The 19,564-nt window shown below is 48.5% G+C and overlaps 1 protein-coding gene across 1 annotated transcript in view; it reads right to left on the bottom strand.

Annotated features, from left to right (window-relative positions):
• The window catches only part of calb2a (calbindin 2a), a 91,534-nt gene extending 83,501 nt beyond the window's left edge, over nt 1–8,033 (bottom strand). The window contains exons 1-2 of the mRNA XM_070897730.1: nt 7,906–8,033; nt 6,757–6,833 (exon numbers count right to left, since the gene is read on the bottom strand). Coding sequence (XP_070753831.1) covers nt 6,757–6,833; nt 7,906–7,996 — 168 coding nt within the window. The 5' untranslated portion in view covers nt 7,997–8,033. The remainder of the gene's footprint in view (nt 1–6,756; nt 6,834–7,905) is intronic.
• Between the last annotated feature and the right edge of the window lie 11,531 nt (nt 8,034–19,564).

Here is a 19,564-nt window from a genome sequence, read left to right as displayed (position 1 = left end):
AGGGAAAATGGAGTACCGAGAAGAAGCTTGCAGGGAACATTAAGACGGATTGCAAAAGTTTCTATAGATATGTAAAGAGAAAAAGATTAGTAAAGACAAACGTAGGTCCCCTGCAGTCAGAATCAGGGGAAGTCATAACGGGGAACAAAAAAATGGCAGACCAATTGAACAAGTACTTTGGTTCGGTATTCACTAAGGAGGACACAAACAACCTTCCGGATATAAAAGGGGTCAGAGGGTCTAGTAAGGAGGAGGAACTGAGGGAAATCCTTATTAGTCGGGAAATTGTGTTGGGGAAATTGATGGGATTGAAGGCCGATAAATCCCCAGGGCCTGATGGACTGCATCCCAGAGTACTTAAGGAGGTGGCCTTGGAAATAGCGGATGCATTGACAGTCATTTTCCAACATTCCATTTACTCTGGATCAGTTCCTATCGAGTGGAGGGTAGCCAATGTAACCCCACTTTTTAAAAAAGGAGGAAGAGAGAAAACAGGGAATTATAGACCGGTCAGCCTGACCTCAGTAGTAGGTAAAATGATGGAATCAATTATTAAGGATATCATAGCAGCGCATTTGAAAAGAGGTGACATGATAGGTCCAAGTCAGCATGGATTTGTGAAAAGGAAATCATGCTTGACAAATCTTCTGGGATTTTTTGAGGATGTTTCCAGTAGAGTGGACAAGGGAGAACCAGTTGATGTGGTATATTTGGACTTTCAGAAGGCTTTCGACAAGGTCCCACACAAGAGATTAATGTGCAAAGTTAAAGCACATGGGATTGGGGGTAGTGTGCTGACATGGATTGAGAACTGGTTGTTAGTAGGAGTAAATGGGGACTTTTCAGAATGGCCGGCAGTGACTAGTGGGGTACCGCAAGGTACTGTGCTGGGGCCCCAGCTGTTTACACTGTACATTAATGATTTAGACGAGGGGATTAAATGTAGTATCTCCAAATTTGTGGATGACACTAAGTTGGGTGGCAGTGTGAGCTGCGAGGAGGATGCTATGAGGCTGCAAAGTGACTTGGATAGGTTAGGTGAGTGGCAACTGCATGGCAGATGAAGTATAATGTGGATAAATCTGAGGTTATCCAGTTTGGTGGTAAAAACAGAGAGACAGACTATTATCTGAATGGTGACAGATTGGAAAAGGGGAGGTGCAACGAGACCTGGGTGTCATGGTCCATCAGTCATTGAAGGTTGGCATGCAGGTACAGCAGGTGGTTAAGAAAGCAAATGGCATGTTGGCCTTCATAGCGAGGGGATTTGAGTACAGGGGCAGGGAGGTGTTGCTACAATTGTACAGGGCCTTGGTGAGGCCACACCTGGAGTATTGTGTACAGTTTTGGTCTCCTAACTTGAGGAAGGACATTCTTGCTATTGAGGGAGTGCACGAAGGTTCACCAGACTGATTCCTGGGATGGCGGGACTGACCTATCAAGAAAGACTGGATCAACTGGGCTTGTATTCACTGGAGTTCAGAAGAATGGGAGACGACCTCATAGAAACGTTGAAAATTCTGATGGGTTCAGACAGGTTAGATGCAGGAAGAATGTTCCCAATGTTGGGGAAGTCCAGAACCAGAGGTCACAGTCTAAGGATAAGGGGTAAGCCATTTAGGACCGAGATGAGGAGAAACTTCTTCACCCAGAGAGTGGTGAACCTGTGGAATTCTCTACAACAGAAAGTTGTTGAGGCCAATTCACTAAATATATTCAAAAAGGAGTTAGATAAAGTCCTTACTACTAGGGGGATCAAGGGGTATGGCGAGAAAGCAGGAATGGGGTACTGAAGTTGCATGTTCAGCCATGAACTCATTGAATGGCGGTGCAGGCTAGAAGGGCCGAATGGCCTACTCCTGCACCTATTTTCTATGTTTCTATGTTACTGCTCCAGTTCTTGGGGAGAGGGTTAGGGATAGGGAGGGATTGGGGGATAGGGAGGGGTTGAGGAATAGGGAGGGGTTGGGGGATAGGGAGAGGTTGGGGAATAGGGTGGGGTTGGGGAATAGGGTGGGGTTGGGGAATAGGGTGGGGTTGGGAAATAGGGTGGGGTTGAGGGATAGGGAGGGGGATTGAGGGATAGGGAGGGGGATTGAGGGATAGGGAGGGGGGTTGAGGGATAGGGAGGGGGGTTGAGGGATAGGGAGGGGGGTTGAGGGATAGGGGAGGGGGGTTGAGGGATAGGGGAGGGGGGTTGAGGGATAGGGGAGGGGGTTGTGGGGTAGGGGAGGGGGTTGAGGGGTAGGGAGCGGTCTGAGTGTTACCAGTCCAATTCTCAAGGGCTGCTCGTGCCTATCTCAAAGGGCTGTCGGTGGGGGAGGGGGGGCTTCCATCCCACATCTCGGGGGACTGCCTTTATCAGGCTGGTAGGAACTGGTCAGTCCCTTTTCCAGGACTGCAAGTCTGATTTGGCGGGGGGCGGTGGGGGGGAGGGAGGAGGCTCCCCGTTTCATTCTGGTTCTGGACAGGGGCTGGCGGGGCAGGGTGCAGGGGATGGGGCAGGGGGAACGGGGGAGGCAGTTCCACCTGTTTGTTTCTGAACCTGGGCGGGTGGCCTATCTGTTTTATTCTGATCACGGGGGCTCAGGTTGCTGCCGGTTTGATTCCTGGGGTTCTCCCAGTCCCAGTGCACAGGGGATTCCAGTCCCATTCTCAGAAGCTGTGGCAGTCTCATTCATGGATGAGGCGCGGGGGGGTGGGGCCGGGGTTCTCAGAGAGGGAAGCCATTCCATTCGGGGGAGTACGCCACACCAGGTCAGTGTGCATACATGGGTAAGGTATCAGAGATCAGAGGCTCAGTATGAGGATAGAAATCGAGAACATTGGGGGAACAAACACTTGAACACACTAACCTGAGCCGTCACATCTCGGATATTACTGACCTTGCCTTTAGCCCTACACAAGGATCAAATACATGCGTGGGACAGTATCTCGGAGCCCGCCACTACTGGTCTGGCTGTCTCGGGGTCTCAGGCTGAGATAGACACAGCGGGGGCAATTTTAATCTGAGCAGCCAGCCGGGAAAGGGGCAAGTTCGGGAGAACCCCTGGTTTTACACCACGCCCGATATTAACTCTGTTGACTTTGATGGCGAATACAATCAGGCGGGTGTACAATCAGGCGGGTGTACCATCAGTCAGGGTGTACAATTAGGCGGGTGTACCATCAGTCAGGGTGCAGTCAGGGTATACAATCAGTCGGGGTGTACAATCAGTCGGGATGTACAATCAGGTGGGGCGTACGATCGGTCAGGGTGTACGATCGGTCAGGGTGTACGATCGGTCAGGGTGTACGATCGGTCAGGGTGTACGATCAGGTGGGGTGCACAATCAGGCGGGTGCACAATCAGGTGGGGCGTACGATCGGTCAGGGTGTACGATCGGTCAGGGTGTACGATCAAGCGGGGTGTACAATCAGGCACTGGCTCCGTTGGGACAGGTTGGAGTGGAGCCAGCCGAGTGCGTGTGAGGCGGGCCACGCAGGTGAAGGAGGACGGTGTGATCGAGCATGTCACTCACTGTGGAGACATCACCAAGGGATCATTGCTCACTGTCACCGGATATGGGAAACCCAAAAGAATTGGATTTTAAAAATTGAAATTTTTCCCTCTGGATCAATTATTGAGATTGTTAATAAATTCAGAATGTAGGAACAGGAGAAGGCAATTCAGTCCCTCGAGCCTATTCAGTGAGATCATGGCTGATCTCTTTCTGGACTCCATCCACCCGCCTTATTAATTAAGCAAGCTTTCTGTGGGACAGAGTCTGTACTGCTGCCACCCCGTGCGTGAAGAAATGGTTCCTAACTTCTGTCCTGAAAGGCCTGGCTCTGATTTTATTTAATTTCCCCTCATAATTTAACCCTCCGAGTCCTGGTAACATTCTGGTGAATCTTTCCTTCCAAGGCCAATATATCCTTTCTAAGGTGAGGTACCCTAATGGTCTACAGGGCTGTAGTGATAACCGCCCTCCTGTACGGCTCAGAGACATGGACCATGTACAGTAGACACCTCAAGTTGCTGGAGAAATATCACCAACGATGTCTCCGCAAGTTCCTGCAAATCCCCTGGGAGGACAGACGCACCAACGTTAGCGTCCTCGATCAGGCCAACATCGCTAGCATCAAAGCACTAACCGCACTCGACCAGCTCCGCTGGGCAGGCCACATCGTCTGCATGCCCAACACAAGACTCCTAAAGCAAGCGCTCTACTCGGAACTCCTTTACGGCAAGCGAGCCCCAGGTGAGCAGCGGAAGCGTTTTGAGGACACCCTCAAAGCCTCCCTGATAAAGTGCAACATCCTCACTGACACCTGGGAGTCCCTGGCCAAAGACCGCCCTAAGTGGAGGAAGTGCATCCGGGAGGGCGTTGAGCGTTGAGCGTTGAGCGTTTCATCGCCGAGAGCATGCAGAAACCAAGCGCAGGCAGCGGAAGGAGCGTGCGGCAAACCAGACTCTCCACCCACCCTTTCTCTCAACTACTATCTGTCCCACCTGTGACAGAGACTGTAATTCCCGTATTGGACTGTTCAGCCACCTGAGAACTCACTTTTAGAGTGGAAGCAAGTCTTCCTCGAAAAGCTGCAAACTCCGATTGCAACCCCTACCCACTGACGGAGCCCCTGTACACTGACTGATCATCACCTCCAGGCCACCTCTAGTTCCCAATCTCCCCATCAGTGATGGGAACCCTGCCTCTCTCCGTCCTCTTATTGGTGGTTGTTTGATTAACCCAGCAAAAAATCTGCAGGAAATAAAACCGCTCCACTCTCTTGCCACAAACTCAAAAGCAGACGACATCTAAAAGCTCGATACGTTTCCACCCTCCATCCTTCGTAAATTGCAGGGACACAGGGATTTTCCAGAACATCAGAGTATATGCCGTAGCGATATTCAAACACGTCACGCTGTAAAGTGAAACGAGGGAGACATTGCTGCCGATGTTTATTCAGTGTCCTGACAAGCAAATTCTCCCCTCCCCCCGAATGGACAGGTAAGGCCCTCTGGTCCATCCTCCTGTCCCACACAATGTGATACCTTGTGTATCATGATATATACACACCTCGCCCCACCTCACACCATGTGATCTCCGGGGCGGGGCAGCCAAAACAGATTAAAAAAACCCAGGCCATTTTTTTTTGGGGGGGGGGGAATAAATCTGGTAAATTCCTCTCCGACCCCGTGAGGTGATTGAAAGGAGTCCAGAGATCAGGCTGACCCCAAGTGTTGGTGACCCTCCCATACCCTGCCCCGACTATTGTCCCTCACGCCCCAGCCCAAGCACTGAGCACCGGCCACATTGTGATCATGGACCACATCATCGCTGAGCCCGATCCAATCTCCATCCAACGTCCAAGCACACGCACATTCCGCAGGACAGTCACTGGATTGGCTGCTTTACTGCCCCTCCACGCCCCCCAGCCAGCTCATCGGCACTGAGGCCAATTGTAGCATCCTTTCTGCTTCCTCAGCTGAGAACACCTCACCCAGTACAGAGCGAGAGCTGCATGTGCCTCACTAGACGGACACATTGAGGGGGAGGGTCATCTGCCACCTCGTTACAGCTGGGTAAACCCACCCCACCCACCGGCACCTCGGGCAGGGTAGGGATTGGGGTTCTGATCGGGGAGGGGCTGATCGGGGGAGGGGCTGATCGGGGCAGGGGCTGATTTGTGGGGAGCCCTGCCTCCACTCCCCACTATCCAGGTGGGGAGTGGGGATTGGTAAGAGACTGTGTCCCCCACTCTCCAGAAGTGAACAGAGCCCAACCCAGAATGGTTCAATGGCTGCAGTTCCTCGGGAGGCGGCGGGGGTTGGGGCCGAGACGTGAAATGACCTTTCCCCTAACAGATACCAGCACGCCTGCTTTGTGTTTGCCGATTTCATCTCTCCCATTATGCATTTGTTGGATGCTTATTAATATCTGCCGAGGACAATGCTCTTTCACATCGATCTCAGCGGCGTCAGAAAGTGGGCAGAGGTCATTGCCTGTCACTTTTTTCTCCGTCTGCCCATCTCGCTCTATCTTTCCCTGTCTGTTCATCTCTATCTGTATCTGTCAGTCTCAATATCTGTCTCTATACATCTATTTCTCCATCTGTCTCTCTCTCTCTCTTGCTCACCCTCTCTCACTCATGCTCTCACTCCCCATCTCACACCCTGTCTCTCAGTCTGTATGTCCGTCTGTCTATTTTCTCACTGTCTGCTGGCCTGGCTCTGTCTGTCTTTTTACTCTCCATTTACTAGTCTCTCCCTGACTGTGTATTCATTCTGCCTGTGTGTGTGTGTATCTGTCTATCTCTGTCTGTCTCACTCTCGCTCTGTTCCATCCCTTGCATCCTGTCTCAGTCTCCATGATTATCTGTAGCTCACTGCTTTGTTCATCTAATTTTCTTTTTACCTATCTGTGTCTCTCTCTCCCTCGCCTGTATCTCTTTCTCACTGTCTATTGGTTTCTCCCAATGCTTTGTCTGCCTGTCCGTCTCCCTTTGTGTGTGTGTGTGTGTGTGTCAGCCCATCAACCCCACCCCACCTTTGCAGGAAGCATACTGCCCCCTGCATGAAACATACTGCAGACATCAATCAAACTGATTAGCATCAATTGCAAAACAGGTTTGCCACGTTTCTGAATTCTGGGGGAGCTGTGAGATGAGCAGAGTGTCCTACCCAGCGCCCTCGCTGCTCAATGCCCGGGTCTCCAGCCCTTCTCCCCCCCCCCGCCCCCCACTCCCAGAGCTCAGCAACAACTTACTCACCACACCCGCGCCCTTTCTCACTCGCTGCAGCTCACGGATGAAGTTCTCCAGCTCCTTGCCTTCTATGTAACCATTACCTGCACAGGACACACGCAAAGACATCTCCCGTTACCCAGCAAGCGGACACACGCCGTGCTCCCGAACCATTAGGCCGTGCCAGGGGCTTGCAAATACCCCCCACAGCATGAAACAGCCCCTCCCCACATGGCAGAGCCCAGACCCTGGCACTGACAGCATTCCGGGAGCATTCCGGGAGGATGCCGAACCTCTACATTTGCAGCCCCTCGCTCTGGGACACGGAGATAATTCATTCTTCCCCCTACAAGAACTTGTTGAAATGAGGGATGTGACTATAACTCCCGAGTCAGTGCCTGGAAATCCTGGCACAGGTCTCTGTCCCTGAGACGCCCCTACACCCAGCACCTCCAGCAGGGCAGGGTACAATCGGAAAGTTTCTTCAAAAACTTTAAAATAAAAAGAATGCCTTCATGAAGTGTAATGAACTTTTAGCAAATGGCCAGAAGCTCCCAATGCTGGACAGGTAGCACAAGGTAAAGGCGGCCGTTTTAATCTGCTCACTGATCACCCAGTTACTGAGACAGACCCAAAACGCCTGGCCGGACTCTGTAAACACTTGCTTCATGTCCCAGCATTTCCCAAACCGCGTTCACACACTGAAATCAAACTCCAAGCTAATAATCTATATATCTATATATATTTACTGCCCTTCAACCAAGGGAGGGTTGTAAAACCACAAAAGCTGGATAATATTAAAGTGTTTAAGTTTCCTGCTGATTTATCAAATAAATGTTACAATTAGATAAAAAAAAATTGCATTTAAAAAAAATATATATTTACTGCCCTTCAACCAAGGGAGGGTTGTAAAACCACAAAAGCTGGATAATATTAAAGTGTTTAAGTTTCCTGCTGATTTATCAAATAAATGTTACAATTAGATAAAAAATTTTTGCATTTAAAAAAAATATATATTTACTGCCCTTCAACCAAAGGAGGGCTGCAAAACATACAAAAGCTGGATAATATTAAAATGTTTAAGTTTCCTGCTGATTTATCAAATAAATGTTACAATTAGATGATTTTTTAAAAATGCATTTAAAAAAGAAATATATATATATATATAAAACTCACCATCCGCATCATAATGTTTCCAGATTTCCAGGAACTGTGAGGCGGTGAGTTCCGCCAGGTTGAGGTAAGGCGGTTGCTGTTTGTCAGCCATCCTGTCCACTCTTACTCTCACTCCGCCTGCCTTAAGATCCTTCTCTAAATGCAGCGTACCCGCGACCGGCCGCTGGCTTTTTATCCATTCCAAGCCGCAGTCCCTTGGCTGGCCTGCAGGGGCCGCCCTGCCCACAGTCCCAGCGCCCTGGGACTTGTAGTCCACACAACCCCGCCCACTTGGAAAGGAAAAGACTTGCATTTCTATAACGCCTTTCACGTCCACCAGACATCTCAAAGCGCTTTTACAGCCAATGAAGTACTTTTGGAGTGTAGTCACTGTTGTAATGTGGGAAACGTGACAGCCAACTTGCGCACAGCAAGCTCCCACAAACAGCAATGTGAGAATGAGCCAGATAATCTGTTTTTGTTATGTTGATTGAGGGATAAATATTGGCCAGGACACTGGGGATAACTCCCCTGCTCTTCTTCGAAATAGTGCCATGGGATCTTTTACATCCACCCGAGAGAGCAGACGGGACCTCGGTTTAACGTCTCATCCGAAAGATGGCACCTCTGACAGCGCATCACTCTCTCAGTACTGCCCCTTCGACAGTGCAGCTCCCTCAGTACTGCCCCTCCGACAGTGTGGCACTCCCTCAGCACTGCCCCTCCGACAGTGCGGCACTCCCTCAGTACTGGCCCTCTAACAGTGCGGCACTCCCTCAGCACTGCCCCTCCGACAGTGCGGCGCTCCCTCAGTACTGCCCCTCTGACAGTGCGGCACTCCCTCAGCACTGCCCCTCCGACAGTGCGGCACTCCCTCAGTACTGGCCCTCTGACAGTGGGGCTCTCCCTCAGTACTGCACTGGGAGTGTCAGCCTGGATTTATGTGTTCAAGTTCCTGAAGTGGGACTTGAACCCACGACCTTGGACTCAGAAGCGAGGGTGCTACCAACTTTGGTTGGATCCTTCTTACAAGACGTTGGAAGATAGCAAATGCATCCAGTTTTTCCGGCTCCCAGTTCTGTGCCCGGGATCTGAGCAGTCGCTAGGCTGGCCTGGAACTGGCAGCTTGGAGCCTGGGCTGGAGTGGGATCCAATAGCAACACGTGTCACATCCTACACACACCAAACCAATCATTGCAGCAACCCCTTTAGAAAACAAGTGATAAAGAAATGTTTCAACAAGACGGGTCCCGAATAAATAGGTGCAACAATCTATCTCAATGAGTATGCACATGGCTGTACATTTAGAACCATAGCTACATACAGGACTGTCTGCTCTTTGCTGGTACTCGACAGGTGGCCATTCTTCATGTGTCAGTACACTGTTCACTGGTGGGTGGGGGGAGGGGGGGCAGGAGGAAGGGGGCAGGGGGATGGGAGCAGGGGGAAGGGGAAGGGGAAAGTGAGCAGGGGAAGGGGGAGTTCACAGCACAGCACCAACCTCTCTCACCTGACAAATGTGGCTGAGCATCCTTGCAGATTCCCATTTTTCTATCAGCTTTTCTGGTCAACTTCAGCGTTGGTTTGACTTTACGTCAAGTAGACGTATTCACCCAGCCAACAGAATGGATGTTCATACTGGAGAGAGTGTAACCCTTATAGTGCACAGTGACATCCCATAATACCCAGTACCACCCCCTCACCGATCGTCCCCCCAGCCCCCCGATCATGGCTGATCTTCTACCTCAACTCCACTTTCCTGCACTATCCCCATATCCCTGGATTCCCTTAATATCCAAAAATCTATCGATCTCTGTCTTGACTATACTCAAAGACTGAGCCTTCACAGCCCTCTGGGTAGAGAATTCCAGAGATTCACCACTCCCTGAGTGAAGAAGTTTCTCCTCATCTCAGTCCTCAATGACCGACACCTTATCTTGAGACTGTGACCCCTGGTTCTAGACTCCCCAGCCAGAGGAAATATCCTCCCTGCAGCTACCCTGTCAAGTCCTGTAAGAATTTTGAATGTTTCAATGGGATCACCTCATTCTTCTAAACTCGAGAGAATATAGGCCTAGTGTACTCAATCTCTCCTCATAGGACAATCCCCCCATCCCAGGAATCAGTCTGGTGAACCTTCGTTGCACTCCCTCTATGGCAAATATATCCTTCCTTAGGTAAGGAGACCAAAACTGTACACAATACTCCAGGTGTGGTTTCAACAGGGCCATATATAATTGCAGTAAGATGTATTTACTCTTATACTCAAATCCTCTTGTAATAAAGGCCAACATATCATTTGCTTTCTGAATTGCTTGCTGTACCTGCATGTTAACTTTCAGTGATTCATGTACAAGGACACCCAGGTCCCTCTGAACACCAACATTTCCCAATCTCTCTCCATTTAAAAAATACTCTGCTTTTTTATTTTTCCTACCGAAGTGGATAACTTCACATTTCTCCACATTATATTCCATTCATTTAGCCTCTTTGCATCCTCCTCACAACTTCCATTCCCACCTAGCTTTGTATCATCAGCAAACTGGAATATATTACATTTGGTCCCCTCATCCAAATCATTGATCTAGATTGTGAATAGCTGGGGCCCAAGCCCCGATCCTTGCGGCACCCCACTAGTTACAGTCTGCCAATCCAAAAATGACACATTTATTCCTACTCTCTGTTTTCTGCCCATTAACCAATCCTCAATCCATGCTAGTATATTACCCCGATCCCATGTTTTGTTTAATAACCTCTTGTGTGGCACCTTATCGAACGCCTTCTGCAAATCCAAATTCACCACATCCATTGGTTCCCCCTTAACTGTTCTGCTGGTTACAACCTCAAAAAACTCTGTCAAACATGATTTCTCTTTCATCAATCCATGTTGACTCTGTTCATCCTCCACCCCCCCCCTCGATCTTCCCCCTTCCCGATCATCCCCCTCCCCCGAACATCCCCCTCCCCCGAACATCCCCCCCGATCATCCTCCCCCGATCCCCCTGATCCTCTCCCTCCCCCCCTCCCCGATCCCCACCCCCACCCCCCGATCATCCTCTGACCGCCTTTCGCGTTGTTACCTGCCATTGGGTAATTTGGCCATGCAGCATTGAGATGCAGCAAACTCCGCCCTACCACCACACAGCTCCACTGTGGAAGGGGGCAGTATGTCTGATTTTGAAAGTGATTTAATCGAGTGCAATGGTTAGAGAGCCGGTTGTGGATTGCTGTTCCCGGAATTCCCCTGTGGGTACTCCATGGCTTCTTCAAATCAACTGTAGACTTGTAACCTCACGACCAGCATCACCTCCTGATCGCAGGCTGGGTTTTAAAGGTCGTGGGTTTGACTTGGGGTCCCAGCGGAGGTGGCCACACTTTTCGTCCAGCTTTCCTTCTGGCTTTTTGTGTCAGTCATATGCCCTAAATGTTGAAATTGCAAATTAACCACGTTCTTGCCCTATCGTGTGCAGAAGGCGGAGGGAGAGTGACGCTGCCTTGCACACACCGCTCGTACCTTCTGTTGTAGTAAAGGTGGGATTGTAAATATAATGGGAACTGTGTTGTTAATATGTGTCTAGTAATTGGATAATTAGTGCCCGAGGAATTAATTAATAACTTCCCATTTGTAACATGGGCAACAAAATACTTATTGTTATGTATGATGCTTGGGGTCACTAGATACCAAGGGGCGCCACTGTTGGAGGTCATCGGGCTGTACGCACGTGCGCGCGGGCCATAGAAACATACATAGAAAATAGGTGCAGGTGTAGGCCATTCGGCCCGTCTAGCCTGCACCGCCATTCAATGAGTTCATGGCTGAACATTCAACTTCAGTACCCCATTCCTGCTTTCTCGCCATACCCCTTGATCCCCCTAGTAGTAAGGACCTCATCTAACTCCCTTTTGAATATATTTAGTGAATTGGCCTCAACAACTTTCTGTGGTAGAGAATTCCACAGGTTCACCACTCTCTGGGTGAAGAAGTTCCTCCGCATCTCGGTCCTAAATGGCTTACCCCTTATCCTTAGACTGTGACCTCTGGTTCTGGACTTCCCCAACATTGGGAACATTCTTCCTGCATCTAACCTGTCTAACCCCGTCAGAATTTTAAATGTTTCTATGAGGTCCCCTCTCATTCTTCTGAACTCCAGTGACTTCAAGCCCAGTTGATCCAGTCTTTCTTGATAGGTCAGTCCCGCCATCCCGGGAATCAGTCTGGTGAACCTTCGCTGCACTCCCTCAATAGCAAGAATGTCCTTCCTCAGGTTAGGAGACCAAAACTGTACACAATACTCCAGGTGTGGCCTCACCAATGCCCTGTACAACTGTAGCAACACCTCCCTGCCCCTGTACTCAAATCCCCTCGCTATGAAGGCCAACATGCCATTTGCTTTCTTAACCGTCTGCTGCACCTGCATGCCAACCTTCAATGACTGATGTACCATGACACCCAGGTCTCTTTGCACCTCCCCTTTTCCTAATCTGTCACCATTCAGATAATAGTCTGTCTCTCTGTTTTTACCACCAAACTGGATAACCTCACATTTATCCACATTATACTTCATCTGCCATGCATTTGCCCACTCACCTAATCTATCCAAGTCGCTCTGCAGCCTCATAGCATCCTCCTCGCAGCTCACACTGCCACCCAACTTAGTGTCATCCGCAAATTTGGAGATACTACATTTAATCCCCTCATCTAAATCATTAATGTACAGTGTAAACAGCTGGGGCCCCAGCACAGAACCTTGCGGTACCCCACTAGTCACTGCCTGTCATTCTGAAAAGTACCTATTTACTCCTACTCTTTGCTTCCTGTCTGACAACCAGTTCTCAATCCATGTCAGTACACTACCCCCAATCCCATGTGCTCTAACTTTGCACATCAATCTCTTGTGTGGGACCTTGTCGAACGCCTTCTGAAAGTCCAAATATACCACATCAACTGGTTCTCCCTTGTCCACTTTACTGGAAACATCCTCAAAAAATTCCAGAAGATTTGTCAAGCATGATTTCCCTTTCACAAATCCATGCTGACTTGGATCTATCATGTCACCTCTTTCCAAATGCACTGCTATGACATCCTTAATAATTGATTCCATCATTTTACCCACTACCGATGTCAGGCTGACCGGTCTATAATTCCCTGTTTTCTCTCTCCCTCCTTTTTAAAAAGTGGGATTACATTGGCTACCCTCCACTCTATAGGAACTGATCCAGGGTCAATGGAATGTTGGAAAATGACTGTCAACGCATCCACTATTTCCAAGGCCACCTCCTTAAGTACTCTGGGATGCAGTCCATCAGGCCCTGGGGATTTATCGGCCTTCAATCCCATCAATTTCCCCAACACAATTTCCCGGCTAATAAGGATTTCCCTCAGTTCCTCCTCCTTGCTAGACCCCCCGACCCCTTTTATAACCGGAAGGTTGTTTGTGTCCTCCTTCGTGAATACCGAACCAAAGTACTTGTTCAATTGGTCCGCCATTTCTTTGTTCCCCATTATGACTTCCCCTGATTCTGACTGCAGGGGACCTACGTTTGTCTTTACTAACCTTTTTCTCTTTACATATCTATAGAAACTTTTGCAATCCGTCTTAATGTTCCCTGCAAGCTTCTTCTCATACTCCATTTTCCCTGCCCTAATCAAACCCTTTGTCCTCCTCTGCTGAGTTCTACATTTCTCCCAGTCCCCAGGTTCGCTGCTATTTCTGGCCAATTTGTATGCCACTTCCTTGGCTTTAATACTATCCCTGATTTCCCTTGATAGCCACGGTTGAGCCACCTTCCCTTTTTTATTTTTATGCCAGACAGGAATGTACAATTGTTGTAGTTCATCCATGCGGTCTCTAAATGTCTGCCATTGCCCATCCACAGTCAACCCCTTAAGTATCATTCACCAATCCATCCCAGCCAATTCACGCCTCATACCTTCAAAGTTAGCCTTCTTTAAGTTCTGGACCATGGTCTCTGAATGAACTGTTTCATTCTCCATCCCAATGCAGAATTCCAGCATATTATGGTCACTCTTCCCCAAGGGGCCTCGCACAACGAGATTGCTAATTAATCCTCTCTCATTACATAACACCCAGTCTAAGATGGCCTCCCCCCTAGTTGGTTCCTCGACATATTGGTCTAAAAAACCATCCCTTATGCACTCCAGGAAATCCTCCTCCACCGTATTGCTTCCAGTTTGGTTAGCCCAATCTATGTGCATATTAAAGTCACCCATTATAACTGCTGCACCTTTATTGCACGCAACCCTAATTTCATGTTTGATGCCCTCCCCAACATCACTACTACTGTTTGGAGGTCTGTACACAACTCCCACTAACGTTTTTTGCCCTTTGGTGTTCTGCAGCTCTACCCATATAGATTCCACATCATCCAAGCTAATGTCCTTCCTAACTATTGCCTTAATCTCCTCCTTAACCAGCAATGCTACCCCACCTCCTTTTCCTTTTATTCTATCCTTCCTGAATGTTGAATACCCCTGGATGTTGAGTTCCCAGCCCTGATCATCCTGGAGCCACGTCTCCGTAATCCCAATCACATCATATTTGTTAACATCTATTTGCACAGTTAATTCATCCACCTTATTGCGGATACTCCTTGCATTAAGACACAAAGCCTTTAGGCTTGTTTTTTTAACACCCTCTGTCCTTTTAGAATTTTGCTGTACAATGGCCCTTTTTGTTCTTTGCCTTGGGTTTCTCTGCCCTCCACTTTTCCTCATCTCCTTTCTGTCTTTTGCTTTTGCCTCATTTTTGTTTCCCTTTATCTCCCTGCATTGGTTCCCATCCCCCTGCCATATTAGTTTAACTCCTCCCCAACAGCACTAGCAAACACTCCCCCGAGGACATTGGTTCCGATTCTGCCCAGGTGCAGACCGTCCGGATTGTACTGGTCCCACCTCCCCCAGAACCGGTTCCAATGCCCCAGGAATTTGAATCCCTCCCTGCTGCACCATTGCTCAAGCCACGTATTCATCTGAGCTATCCTGCGATTCCTACTCTGACTAGCACGTGGCACTGATAGCAATCCCGAGATTACTACTTTTGAGGTCCTACTTTTTAATTTAGCTCCTAGCTCCTTAAATTCATTTTGTAGGACCTCATCCCTTTTTTTACCTATGTCGTTGGTACCAACGTGCACCACGACAACTGGCTGTTCTCCCTCCCTTTTTAGAATGTCCTGCACCCGCTCCGAGACATCCTTGACCCTTGCACCAGGGAGGCAACATACCATCCTGGAGTCTCGGTTGCGGCCGCAGAAACGCCTATCTATTCCCCTTACAATTGAATCCCCTATCACTATCGCTCGCCCACTCTTTTTCCTGCCCTCCTGTGCAACAGAGCCAGCCACGGTGCCATGAACTTGGCTGCTGCTGCCCTCTCCTGATGAGTCATCCCCCTCAACAGCACTCAAAGCAGTGTATCTGTTTTGCAGTGGGATGACCACAGGGGACCCCTGCACTACCTTCCTTGCACTACTCTTTCTGCTGGTCTTCCATTCCCTCGCTGGCTGTGAACCCTTCTCCTGCGGTAAGACCAACTCGCTACACGTGATACTCACGTCATTCTCAGCATCGTGGATGCTCCAGAGTGAATCCACCCTCAGCTCCAACTCCGCAACGCGGACCGACAGGAGCCGGAGGTGGACACACTTCCCGCACATGTAGTCGTCAGGCCCTGGTATAAAAGAGCAAGTACCATATCATGTGCGCACTTTGGGCGCAAATAAAGTTGAACCAGGTTTGCACCTGAGTGAATTTACAGTAACAAGTCTGTCGAGTCATTATATACATTACATTTGGTGACGAGGTAACTTAAGAACCTTTGCATGCACAATGGGCAGCATTGGAATTCTGGAGAGATTCGTGGATGGCGAGGATTGAGCGGACTTTATCGACCGCCTGGATCAGTATTTACGTGGCCAACAAAATGGAGGAAGCTGGTGATGCAGTTAGGCACAGGGCGGTTTTCCTCACCGTTTGTGGTCCAAAAATTTATGGCCTCATCGGGAAGCTTCTCTCGCCTGCACGTCCAACGGACAAAGAGTATGGGGATTTGTGCACTCTGGTGCATGAACATCTCAAGCCAAAAAAGGGGATCATCATCTCACGTTATTGCTTCTACACACATGTTCGTGCTGAGGGCCAGGATGTGTTGGGATTCGTCGCTGATCTAAGATGTCTGGCTGTGCTGTGTAAGTTCTGAAACGCGTTGGAAGACATGCTGCAAGATTTCTTCATGATAGGCATCAACCATGATGTGATCCTTCGGAAGTTATTGGCCGCAGAGACACTGGATTTGAGCAAGGCCATCGTGACTGCCCAGGCATGCATAGCGACTGATGATAATTTAAGGCAGATATCATCAAAGAGTTGGAGCTCCACTGCAGGTACTGTAAACAAGATTGTGTCATCGTCTGGCAGAGCTGCTTATAGCAGGGCCTACTCGACTGCTTATGTGAAACCTGTAGCTGCTCAGAGTCCGCCAACTAGTACTAATCTGACTTCACCCTGTTGGCGTTGTGGGGCAATCATCGGCCTCATCAGTGTCAGTTTAAACAATACGCCTGTAACGGCTGTTCGAAAGTGGGGCATCTTCAGAGAATGTGTCCACAATTGAGCAAGCGTGTTGCTGCTCATCACATTGCTGATGATGACCAATCCAGTGCTGGCCCGGATACACAAGCCGAGGAGGAAGTGTATGATCAGTATTCGTTCTTGCGAAGGAGCCAGCCGATAATTGTTAATGTGAAGCTGAATAGCATGCCTGTATCAGTGGAGCTGGACACGGGTGTGAGTCAGTCGATAATGAGCCAAAGGACATTCGACAAGCTGTGGGACACTGAGGCTGTGAAGCCTAAGCTGAATCCAGTCAATGCCAAGTTACGTACCTACACTAAGGAACTCATACCGGTGATTGGCAGTGCAGTAGTCAAGGTGTTGTATGATGGTGTGGTTCACGACTTACCATTATGAATCGTCCCAGGCAATGGTCCAACGCTGTTCGGCAGGAATTGGCTCGAGAAAATCAAGTGGAACTGGAATGATATCAAAGCGTTGTCCTCGGTGGATGACACTTGGTGTGCTCAAGTGCTGAAGAAGTTTCCTTCTTTGTTTGAACCAGGCATTGGTAATTTTACTGGAGCCAAGGTGCAGATTCATCTGGACTCTGATGCAAGGCCTATCTATCTAAAGCTCGGTCTGTTCGTACATGATGAGGGAGAAGGTCGAAATTGAGCTTGACAGACTCCAACGTGAAGGGGTCATATCATCGGTCGAATTTAACGAATGGGCCAGCCCTATCATTCCTGTGTTAAAGAGTGATGGCACTGTCAGGATCTGTGGAGACTACAAGGTTACGATTAACCAATTTTCGAAACAGGATCAGTATCCGTTACCACAGGATGATAACCTGTTCACCATGCTAGCTGGTGGAAAGTCGTTCACTAAACTGGATCTGATGTCAGCCTATAAGACACAGGAGCTTGTCGACAATTCGAAGAAACCCACCTGCATCAACACCCATAAAGGACTGTTTGTCCACAACAGGTGTACTTTTGGAATCATAGAAACATAGGAGCATAGAAAATAGGTGCAGGAGTAGGCCATTCGGCCCTTCGAGCCTGCACCGCCATTCAATAAGGTCATGGCTAATCATTCCCTCAGTAGCCCTTTCCTGCTTTCTCTCCATACCCCTTGATCTCTTTAGCCGTGAGGGCCATATCTAACTCCCTCTTGAATATATCCAATGAACTGGCATCAACAACTCTCTGCGGCAGAGAATTCCACAGGTTAACAACTCTCTGAGTGAAGAAGTTTCTCCTCATCTCAGTCCTAAATGGCCTACACCTTATCCTAAGACTATGTCCCTTGGTTCTGGACTTCCCCAACATCGGGAACATTCTTTCTGCATCTAACCTGTCCAGTCCCGTCAGAATCTTATACATTTCTATGAGATCCCCTCTCATCCTTATAAACTCCAGTGAATAAAGGCCCAGTTGATCCAGTCTCTCCTCATATGTCAGTCCAGCCATCCCAGGAATTAGTCTGGTGAACCTTCGCTGCATTCCCTCAATAGCAAGAACGTCCTTCCTCAGATTAGGAGACCAAAACTGAACACAATATTCCAGGTGAGGTCTCACCAAGGCCCTGTACAACTGCAGTAAGACCTCCCTGTTACTATACTCAAATCCCCTAGCTATGAAGGCCAACATACCATTTGCCTTCTTCACCGCCTGTTGTACCTGCATGCCCACTTTCAGTGACTGATGAACCATGACACCCAGGCCTCGTTGCACCTCCCCTTTTCCTAATCTGCCTCCATTCAGATAATATTCTGCCTTCGTGTTTTTGCCCCCAAAATGGATAACCTCACATTTATCCACATTATACTGCATCTGCCATACATTTGCCCACTCACCTAACTTGTCCAAGTCACCCTGCAGCCTCTTAGCGTCCTCCTCACAGATCACACTGCCACCCAGTTTAGTGTCATCTGCAAACTTGGAGATATTACACTCAATTCCTTCATCAAAATCGTTAATGTATATTGTAAAGAGCTGGGGTCCCAGCACTGAGCCCTGCGGCACTCCACTAGTCACTGCCTACCATTCTGAAAAGGACCCTTTTATCCTAACTCTCTGCTTCCTGTCTGCCAACCAGTTCTCTATCCACGTCAGTACATTACCCCCAATACCACGTGCTTTAATTTTGTACACCAATCTCCTGTGGGGGACCTTGTCAAAAGCCTTTTGAAAGTCCAAATACATCACATCCACTGGTTCTCCCTTGTCCACTCTGCTAGTTACATCCTCAAAAAATTCCAGAAGATTTGTCAAGCATGATTTCCCCTTCATAAATCCATGCTGACTTGGACCGATCCTATCACTGCTTTCCAAATGCGTTGCTATTTCATCCTTAATGATTGATTCCAACATTTTCCCCACTACTGATGTCAGGCTAACCAGTCTATAATTACCCATTTTCTCTCTCCCTCCTTTTTTAAAAATTGGTGTTACATTGGCTACCCTCTAGTCCATAGGAACTGATCCAGAGTCGATAGATTGTTGGAAAATGATCACCAATGCATCCACTATTTCTAGGGCCACTTCCTTAAGTACTCTGGGATGCAGACTATCAGGCCCCGGGGATTTATCGGCCTTTAATCCCATCAATTTCCCAAACACAATTTCCCGCTTTATAAGGATATCCTTCAGTTCCTCCTTCTCACTAGACCCTAGTACATTCGGAAGGTTATTTGTGTCTTCCTTCGTGAAGACAGAACCAAAGTATTTGTTCAATTGGTCTGCCATTTCTTTGTTCCCCATTATAAATTCACCTGAATCCGACTGCAAGGGACCTACGTTTGTCTTCACTAATCTTTTTCTCTTCACATATTTATAGAAGCTTTTGCAGTCAGTTTTTATGTTCCTCTCGTGCTCTATTTTCCCCCTCTTAATTAAACCCTTAGTCCTCCTGTGTTGAATTCTAAATTTCTCCCAGTTCTCAGGTTTGTTGCTATTTCTAGCCAATTTATATGCCTCTTCCTTGGATTTAACACTATCCTTAATTTCCCTTGTTAGCTACAGTTGAGCCACCTTCCCCATTTTATTTTTATTCCAGACAGGGATGTACAATTGCTGAAGTTCATCCATGTAATCTTTAAAT

Source organism: Pristiophorus japonicus, chromosome 13 (genome assembly GCF_044704955.1).
Source record: "Pristiophorus japonicus isolate sPriJap1 chromosome 13, sPriJap1.hap1, whole genome shotgun sequence".
Classification (NCBI taxonomy): domain Eukaryota; kingdom Metazoa; phylum Chordata; class Chondrichthyes; family Pristiophoridae; genus Pristiophorus; species Pristiophorus japonicus.
This window is presented reverse-complemented; position numbering and strand designations above follow the sequence as displayed.